This window comes from Hemibagrus wyckioides, linkage group LG23 (genome assembly GCF_019097595.1).
Source record: "Hemibagrus wyckioides isolate EC202008001 linkage group LG23, SWU_Hwy_1.0, whole genome shotgun sequence".
NCBI lineage: Eukaryota > Metazoa > Chordata > Actinopteri > Siluriformes > Bagridae > Hemibagrus > Hemibagrus wyckioides.
In genome coordinates this window covers 3,216,933-3,227,353 of record NC_080732.1, presented here as the reverse complement: position 1 = coordinate 3,227,353, position 10,421 = coordinate 3,216,933, and the positions used below count along the sequence as shown (strand labels likewise).

Genomic DNA, 10,421 nt, shown 5'->3' with positions numbered 1-10,421 from the left:
ACACACACACACACATACAGCAATTTACTACTGCGTTTAGCCACAAACTAACCTGCAAAACACACTGACACACACACACACACACACACACACACAGCAATTTACTACTGCGTTTAGCCACAAACTAACCTGCAAAACACACTGACACACACACACACACACACACACAGCAATTTACTACTGCGTTTAGCCACAAACTAACCTGCAAAACACACTGACACACACACACACACACACACACACACACAGCAATTTACTACTGCGTTTAGCCACAAACTAACCTGCAAAACACACACACACACACACATACAGCAATTTACTACTGCGTTTAGCCACAAACTAACCTGCAAAACACACTGACACACACACACACACACACATACACACACAGCAATTTACTACTGCGTTTAGCCACAAACTAACCTGCAAAACACACTGACACACACATACACACACAGCAATTTACTACTGCGTTTAGCCACAAACTAACCTGCAAAACACACTGACACACACACACACAGCAATTTACTACTGCGTTTAGCCACAAACTAACCTGCAAAACACACACACACACACACATACACCACACACACACACACACACAGAGCGGCAATATAGCCACAAACTAACCTGCAAAGCACACTGACATACACACACACACATACACACAGAGCAGCAATATACTACTGCTTTCAGCCACAAACTAACCTGCAAACACACACACACACACATAGAGCAGCAATATACTACTGCTTTCAGCCACAAACTAACCTGCAAACACACACACACACACACACATAGAGCAGCAATATACTACTGCTTTCAGCCACAAACTAACCTGCAAACACACACACACACACACATAGAGCAGCAATATACTACTGCTTTCAGCCACAAACTAACCTGCAAACACACACACACACCACACACGCACACAGAGCGGCAATACAGCCACAAACTAACCTGCAAAGCACACACACACACACACACACACACAGACACACATACACTCACATAAAAGCAGGGAGACAGACACACTCAGACCCCCCGAGAGCAATTCATTACAGCTTTAAGAGAGCTGGTGTCTCGCATCGCCTCCAACATCTCCAGCATATTTCACACAGTCTGGCATTCACACTCACACACGCACGCACACACACTGACACACACACACACACACACACTGACACACACACACTCCCTTCCCATTCAATCAGAATGAAACATGGGTCTGAAAACACACAGGCGAAAGCTAATGACAGCAGGAAGTCTCGTTATGAAAAGCAAAGTCTGGCTGTGACGAGTGTTAGCCGGCTGACCAGAAGCCGAGCCGCGGGAAAGCGTTCAAGTCTTATTAACAAACGCCAGGTAGCCGCTAAAAACCGCGGTTTAGACACTTTGATCTTTTACTTGATGATTTCGTCCAGAAGGAGAGACACGAAGGACACAGGGAGAAAAGCATGACCACTCAAGTATGTGGGGGGGGGGGTGTTGGAGACGTCTGATTGGCAGGCAGGATGATGATGTAATGAAAGGGTCAGATAAAATAACTGACCGAGCAGCTTTCACACAAAAAACAATCACAATTCAATCTTCAGTCCAATCCATTCCATCATCGTGTTGTTGATTATTTTCCTCTAACAGCATGACACCAAGTGTGTTATTCCTTACACAATGCTACCTAACACTGATGATGATGATGATGATGATGAAGTACTTAGCATTTAGCAGACCTTCTTCCTGTACGTCGTTCACTGAAGATCGACATCGAGATGAAGTGGGCGGAGCTTGGAGCTTTGCACCCTGCTGATTGGTTACTCTTGATGCCTTCAGCACCGAATGTGTGTGTGTTTTTCATTTTATTTTCCACCTGAAATCACCGCCTCATTCTTACAGACTCTATGCCTTTATAGCTTTGTTTTCTGAGCATTATTTTAAATACTATCTCCTTTAGAAAGCCGATTTTTATCAGTAGACTTCAAAGAAAGCCTTGATATATGATATACATGTTCAAATGAACTTTTTTTTTTTTTTTTGTTACAGCACAGTGTGTATTAACGCATTCCACTCCAGAAAGACAAGTGTGTTAACTTTGGCTTTAAAGCTGAGAGAATGACGACATCGTAAGTGCACAAGAATAAAATATCCGTAAGTAACGCACACATATGAAAAGAGGGAGATTTCTGCACTGACTGGGGCTCTTTTTTTATTTATTTGTCCCGACATACACACTTTGAACCTGTTTTTACGCTGAAATAAAACACAGGTTGAAAAAATCAAAATAAAAATCATTCTATGGCTAGAAAAGGGGTGTGTTGTGAGAAGTAGTCTTACCGTGTATACGATGTTTCCCACAAATAGGTAGTCCACGCTGTTGCCGTTGGAGAACGGAGTGTCTACACACACATGCACACACACACACACACACACATACATATAGCAGTGATGAGAAAAAAAACACTGGACAGCCATTTACACTCTTAAACCTTAAGACACTGAACTCATGATGTGTGTGTGTGTGTGGTTTTTTTTTTTTCCCAGAACACAATCCATGCACTGTATGTACGTTCAACATCCACATGGAAATCCATCCACAGAGAAAGAGCGGCTCTGTAGGATTTTCATATATGATTAGAAAGCTGACGTTTAATCATAAAAGCATGTGTAAATAAATCAGGTACTAAAACGACAGAGCCATTTACTCAGAGCCATTTTATCAAAACCTTCAGGAAACTCGTGTTTCAATAGATTTGCGTTCAAACCTGGGACAGTGAAATATGTTCTGACAGCTCCAGTGTGTGTGTGTGTGTGTGGTGTGTGCAGGGATGAACGGGCTATTTACCATGTTCCAGTACTTTCAGCGGAAACCAGAATAGAATGATCGAATGGATAAGAGCGTTTATACAGTGACCCCAAAACACCTGAGAAGAGAGAGAGAGGGAGAGGGAGGGAGAGAGCAAGAGAGAGGGACAGGGAGAAAGAGAGAGAGAGAGGGAGAGAGAATGAGAGAGGGAGAGAGGGAGAAAGAGAGGGGGAGAGAGAGAGGGAGAGAGGGAGAAAGAGAGAGAGAGAGAGGGAGAAAGAGAGAGAGAGAGAGAGAGAGAGGGAGTGAGCAAGAGAGCAGCGCCAACTAAGACAGTACACTGCCAAAAAATACACCGGCCACACAAACAGCTTCTCTAGTCTTACACAACCAGCTCAGTGTCCTCCCGATTACCCCTAAACACACACACACACACACACACACATATATATATGTACCCCAAGCCCCCTGCTTTAAATGAATAACTTCCTTATTCTATCCTGTCGAATCTCATCGTAATTGCTATGGTAACTGTGCAGCCTCCGTGCTAGTGTTTGCAGAGAGCTGTAAACAGACATTATCAATCAATCACCGAGTTAACATCACTATTAACACCTACTGCAGCCGAAGAGCTCCGGATTCGCCTTCTTAATAAAACATATTTCGTTTAGCTGAAGTATTGGCCTTAAAGCAAACAAACTTTCTGATTCATTTTCATTGTTGTCTATTTATTTATTTTTTACGTGAATGCTACGTGTTACGTAATGTTACGTGAACACATCTAAAAAATTCAAATTTTAGCTTATATTTTCCATACCCGCTTTATGGTACTGATATTGGGATGTGTGTGTGTGTGTGTGTGGGTTACCTTGGTGTTGAAGCCGTCTGCGTTCTGTGTGATGCGGTACAGCTGTGGGAAGCGGAGCATGTTCTGCTGGCTACAAGGACGATCGAAAATCCCCAGTGTGAAGGGAGGGAGAGCTGTGAAAATCTGGAACACATACACACACACACAGAAGATGCATTCGTGAAGAAAAATACTGTATAATACAAATCAAATGATATTGTGTATTCAATTTGTGTTTAACATCTATGCTACAAATAAACCAAGAAGTACGCAAACACACACAATATTAGATACACACTGAGTATCTGTGTGTGTGTTGTGGTGTAGATCGTCAGAATCTCAGTATGATGATGATGATGATGATGATGTAATGATCAACAATCCGTTGTTTAAATGTTTGCTTTAATGAAGCTAATGATAAAATGAGCTTTTCGATCACTACACAATAAATAATGAGGTTAGTTTTTGTCCTATTTTTGTTGCCACGTGAGTTTCCTCATACTACTTTCGCTTTCCTGCCTTCTGGAACTGAAAAAATGGACCTCATGATTCATTTTAAATATTAAAAAGAAGTTTATCAATGTTACATTTGTGTAAATGTTTACTGGGAAGTACACCGATCAGGCATAACATTATGACCAGGTGAAGTGAATGAGACTGAGTATCTCCTCATCATGGCACCTGTTAGTGGGTGGGATATATTAGGCAGCAAGTCAACATTTTGTCCTCAAAGTTGATGTGTTAGAAGCAGGAAAAATGGAGAAGCGTAAGGATTTCAGCAAGTTTGGATTTGAGCAAGGGCCAAATTGTGATGGCGGAAAGACGACTGAATCAGAGCATCTCCAAAACTGCAGCTCTTGTGGGGTGTTCCCGGTCTGCAGTGGTCAGTATCTATTAAAAGTGGTCCAAGGAAGGATCAGTGTGAACCGGCGACAGGGTCATGGGCGGTCAAGGCTCACTGATGCATGTGGGGAGCGAAGGCTGGCCCGTGTGATCCGATCCAACAGACGAGCTACTGTTGCTCAAATTGCTGAAGAAGTTAATGCTGGTTCTGATGGTGTCAGAATACACAGTGCAGGACGGGTCAGGGCTGTTTTGGCAGCAAAAGGGGGACCAACAAAATATTGTGCAGGTGGTCATAATGTTATGGCTGATCAGGGTACACTGGAAGAGCAACCTGATCAAATAACAAAAATCAAACGTGTCTGAGCCACAAACAACGTTTTCTTGGATAAGGAAAAGGAGGTGGCATTTCTTTCAGAGATACGTATTTGCGTTGTACCGCATCCAGAACCGCAAGATGAGTGATATTAGTGGTTAAGGTGTTGGATTACTGATCTGAAGGTTGTGAGTTCCAAACCCAGCTCCACCAAGCTGCCATGCTGTATGATAGAATGTAAGTCGCCCCAGATAAGGACGTCTGCCTGATGCCAGAAATGTAAATGCATGGACTCGGAAATCAAGATCTGGAGCAGCCGTGTGACATTTGGACTAATCCCCGGCAGAGGATGATCTCATGACTGACTGAAGGAGTATGAGTTCTGTCTGGATGTTTGGTGTTTGCACTGAAACCTGCTTGTGTTGTACATATTTGGAATGGAGGATCTGGATGTGTATTGTTAAAGGTGTACAGGACGACAGCGAGAGACTTACCACGTTGTAGAGACCGATGCACCAGCGCTCAAACAGAATCTGCCCCGAGAAGCCATTTACAAACGCAAACCACAGCTGGAGGACGGAAAGAGGTGAGGAGATACAGGAGAGAGAGAGAGAGAGAGAGAGAGAGAGAGAGAGAGAGAGAGACAGAGAGAGCGAGAGAGAGAGAGAGAGAGACAGAGAACCAGAGAGAGAGAGAGTTAGAGTAAAAGTATTTGTTAAGATAACATCAAAACCCTTTGACAGCTTAAACACACACACACACACACAGACACAAAGTCCATCCCCCACTGTGCTATGGCATTGAAGACAAAGACAGACTATGAACTTTGACCCTGAAAGCTCATCCTTGCTAGCAGGTAATCCTCGCTAATAACCCTTCATTAACCCCCCTCCACCCCCTCCACCCACAACATACTCGCACATATAATGTGCTCACACCACAGTGCACACACACACACACACATACACACACACAGGATTACTCACAACACAACACAGTGTTTCCGTTAATGTGCACGGTCATGCACTACCAACAACAAAATCACAATCATACAGCTACACACACACACACACACAAATCAGAAGGGAGGAGGGTCATGTTGCAGCACCTGCTGACATCTTTAAAAGCAAGAACAGCTGAGAAACACACCACTAGACAGAGGGGCAACCCTGTCAGACACACTACAACACACACACACACACAAATCTCAGATGACGGTGTCCTTGCTAGAGCCGACCAGGGCCGACATGGATGAGGGTCAGAGACTGTAACTGTGTATGTGTGTGTGTGTGTGTGTGTGTGATAGAGAGAGACAGACAGAAAGCAGAACCAGAGGTGGTGCTTCATCTATCACTGTCAACTGCTTCTACAAACAGCTGCAAAATGTCTCACTTAATATACACAAGGGTGTGTAGTTATACCTGTGTGTGTGTGTGTGTGTGTGTGTGTGTGTGTGTGTTAAATTAGACAGTGACTTAGATGAGGTAAAGTGAAATGCTTTCAAAAGTTGATCAAACGCCAGATGGTTAAACTGAACACATACCAAAGTTAAGACACACACACACACACACAGTTATCTTGCTATGCTGAGTGTTCAATGACACTGAACATATATTTTCTCTAAACAGACAGGATTTAATTGGCTGTGATTCACCTGAATCATCCAAGTTTCATGATTTTTGTCTTTCTGTATTTTATTACAGAGTGTGTATTTGTGTAAACAACAAACAACAACATATCTGAATGTATACACTTTACACTACTCCAGCAGACGTGGCATGGGCCAGTGAACGTACCTCTATGATGTATAACACCACGTTCTTGTAAAAACAGTACAGGATGCATTTAGTGACTCGGTTGTAGCTCCAGGCTCCATGAACCAGCAGGAGCTTCTCAAGGTATGAGAACTGGAGAAGAAGATGAAGAGAGAGAGAGAGAGAGAGAGAGAGAGAGAGAGGGGCTGAATCTCTGGATTCTGTACCCACAGGAACACGTGTAAGCTATTAGTACAGAAGCACCCGGATACAACAACACTGTAGGCAAGAATCTGGGGAGACTGTGTGTGTGTGTGTGCGTGTGTGTGTGTGTGTGTGTGTGTGCGCGTGCGTGTGACCTGTGGTTATTTTCTGTGGTGCCTTAATTATGCAAGAGACAGAAAGTTAAGCTGCAGAGCATTCTTTTCCCCAGATGAAGCCAAACTCAGCCTTATTATACTCAGTTTTGTTATAATCGGCTCTATTAAGCTGTTATACTCAGCCCTGTTATACTCAACCCTGTAATACTCAACCCTGTTATACTCAACCCTGTAATACTCATCCATGTTATACTCAACCCTGTAATACTCAACCCGGTAATACTCAGCCATGTTATACTCAGCCATGTTATACTCAGCCCTGTTATACTCAACCCTGTAATACTCAACCATGTTATACTCAGCCCTGTTATACTCAACCCTGTAATACTCAGCCCTGTTATACTCAACCCTGTAATACTTATCCCTGTAATACTCAACCCTGTAACACTCAGCACTGTAATCTCAGCCCTGTTATACTCAGCCCGTTATACTCAACCCTGCAATACTTATCCCTGTTATACTCAACCCTGTAATACTCAGCCCTGTTATACTCAACCCTGTAATACTCAGCCCTGTAATACTCAACCCTGTAATACTCAACCCTGTAATACTCAACCCTGTTATCTGAGCCCTGTTATACTCAACCATGTAATACTTATCCCTGTTATACTCAACCTTGTAATACTTATCCCTGTAATACTCAACCCTGTAATACTTATCCCTGTAATACCCAATCCTGTAATACTCAACCCTGTAATATTTATCCCTGTAATACTTAACCCTGTAATACTCAACCCTGTAATACTCAACCCTGTAATACGTATCCCTGTAATACCCAACCCTGTAATACTCAACCCTGTAATACTTATCCCTGTAATACTTATCCCTGTAATACTCAACCCTGTTATACTCAACCATGTAATACTTATCCCTGTTATACTCAACCCTGTAATACTTATCCCTGTAATACTCAACCCTGTAATACTTATCCCTGTAATACTCAACCCTGTTATACTCAACCCTGTAATACTTATCCCTGTAATACTCAACCCTGTAATACTCAACCCTGTAATACTTATCCCTGTTATACTCAACCCTGTAATACTTATCCCTGTAATACTCAGCCCTGTAATACTCAACCCTGTAATCTCAGCCCTGTTATACTCAACCATGTAATACTTATTCCTGTTATACTCAACCCTGTAATCTCAGCCCTGTTATACTCAACCATGTAATACTTATTCCTGTTATACTCAATCCTGTAATACTTATCCCTGTTATACTTAGCCCTGTTATACTCAACCCTGTAATACCTATCCCTGTTATACTCAACCCTGTAATACTTATCCCTGTTATACTCAACCCTGTAATACTTATCCCTGTAATACTCAGCCCTGTAATACTCAACCCTGTAATACTCAACCCTGTAATCTCAGCCCTGTTATACTCAACCATGTAATACTTATTCCTGTTATACTCAACCCTGTAATACTTATCCCTGTTATACTTAGCCCTGTTATACTCAACCCTGTAATACCTATCCCTGTTATACTCAACCCTGTAATACTCAACCCTGTAATACTTATCCCTGTTATACTCAACCCTGTAATACTTATCCCTGTAATACTCAGCCCTGTAATACTCAACCTGTAATCTCAGCCCTGTTATACTCAACCATGTAATACTTATTCCTGTTATACTCAACCCTGTAATACTTATCCCTGTTATACTCAACCCTGTAATACTTATCCCTGTAATACTCAGCCCTGTAATACTCAACCCTGTAATCTCAGCCCTGTTATACTCAACCCTGTAATACTTATCCCTGTTATACTCAACCCTGTAATACTTATCCCTGTAATACTCAGCCCTGTAATACTCAACCCTGTAATACTCAACCCTGTAATCTCAGCCCTGTTATACTCAACCATGTAATACTTATTCCTGTTATACTCAACCCTGTAATACTTATCCCTGTAATACTCAACCCTGTAATACTTATCCCTGTTAAACTCAACCCTGTAATACTTATCCCTGTAATACTCAGCCCTGTAATACTCAACCCTGTAATACTCAACCCTGTAATCTCAGCCCTGTTATACTCAACCATGTAATACTTATTCCTGTTATACTCAACCCTGTAATACTTATCCCTGTTATACTCAACCCTGTAATAATCAGCCCTGTTGAAGTCAGCAACACATCACCCAGTAAAATATTATTTGAATGATGAAAAAACCCATTGTTATTGTTAAAGCTATGCATTTAATGTCCCACTGTTTGAGTGTGTGTGTGTGTGTGTGTGTGCGTGTGTGTGTGAGAAACCTGTGCTATGGAGTAATCGGAGGAGTTGGTGGCCTGCATGCCCTCGTTACCACTGATGCCGACTCCAACGTGTGCCGTCTGGATCATACCCACGTCATTGGCTCCGTCTCCGATGGCCAGGGTAATTGCCTTCACATGCTTCTTCACCATGTCCACTATCTCCGATTTCTGCAGAGGAGACACCCTGCAAACACGTGCACACACACACACACACACACCCATTATCATACACTTTAGTGGACATTTTGAGGCTAGTTTGTTTATACAAACAACGTTTTATTACATTTCTTTTTGGTAAAGTCATTTATTCCTTCTTTCTATATAAAACCTTCTAGAATAAATCTGTACAAGATTTCTCTGTGGCTGAATTTTGAGTATTTTTTTTTTTTGTTTTATTTCTGCCTGTTCGTCTTCTAACCCCAGCACAAGACTTTAATTACCAGTGAATTTCCCTGAATAAACACACTTTGCAATTGTAGCAGAAAGCCGTAAAAAGCGATGCAGATGATAACATACTTTCGTAATAAACTTCAATTTGTCTGAAAATGAAACGATGTAACTTAACGATGTTGTTTTCATCAACTTGGGCGTGTATTTATGGAAGAGATCCTGGCTGAGATAGACCGGCCGGGAGTCCGTTAGCCTGGGAGCGGAGCGTCGGTGCTAAATGAAAGAAGCGGTAGCTTGTCTCGGGAGAAAGGAGGACAGTGTGGACTTCTTTCTGATTTTCTTTAAGCAACCGGGTTCTGGAGGATAATGAGACTCGGGATAGGTTATTTCAGGGCTGAGTCGTGTTGTGTTTTTTTTCCACTTGGTATCTCTCGGACGTGCCGCTCCATCAGTTTCTCCTCTTCACATCTTCTCCTCGGCTCATTTACTGACACACCTGTATGAAGTCTATGACGCAGAAAGAGAGATACTTCCTCCTGCCAGACTACTGGGTGGCCTTCTTTCTACTTTTCTCTTTCTTTCTTTCTTTCTTTCTTTCTTTCTTTCTTTCTTTCTTTCTTTCTTTCTTTCTTTCTCTCTTTCTTTCTTCCTCTCTCTCTTTTAAGGAAAGCCCCGTTGGAAAAACACAAGCTTACAATTTGCATTGATTCTTTCTTGTGCTACAGAAGTGTGTATGTGCATCTGGGTAAGCTCAGCAGCTCTGCACAAACCTACAACCTCAAATCTCTGAAAAGCTCCTGTCCTTTGAACTTCTCTCTCTCTC

The 10,421-nt window shown here is 42.3% G+C and overlaps 1 protein-coding gene across 5 annotated transcripts in view; it reads right to left on the bottom strand.

The window, feature by feature from the left end:
- Positions 1 to 10,421, bottom strand: part of atp8a2 (ATPase phospholipid transporting 8A2) — a 55,200-nt gene that overhangs the window by 9,622 nt on the left and 35,157 nt on the right. For all 5 annotated transcript variants that reach the window (XM_058376981.1, XM_058376982.1, XM_058376983.1 and 2 more), the window contains 6 exons: positions 9,209 to 9,392; positions 6,606 to 6,716; positions 5,304 to 5,378; positions 3,672 to 3,794; positions 2,843 to 2,921; positions 2,335 to 2,396 (listed from right to left, as the gene is read on the bottom strand). In XM_058376981.1, the coding sequence (XP_058232964.1) occupies positions 2,335 to 2,396; positions 2,843 to 2,921; positions 3,672 to 3,794; positions 5,304 to 5,378; positions 6,606 to 6,716; positions 9,209 to 9,392 (634 nt within the window). The remainder of the gene's footprint in view (positions 1 to 2,334; positions 2,397 to 2,842; positions 2,922 to 3,671; positions 3,795 to 5,303; positions 5,379 to 6,605; positions 6,717 to 9,208; positions 9,393 to 10,421) is intronic.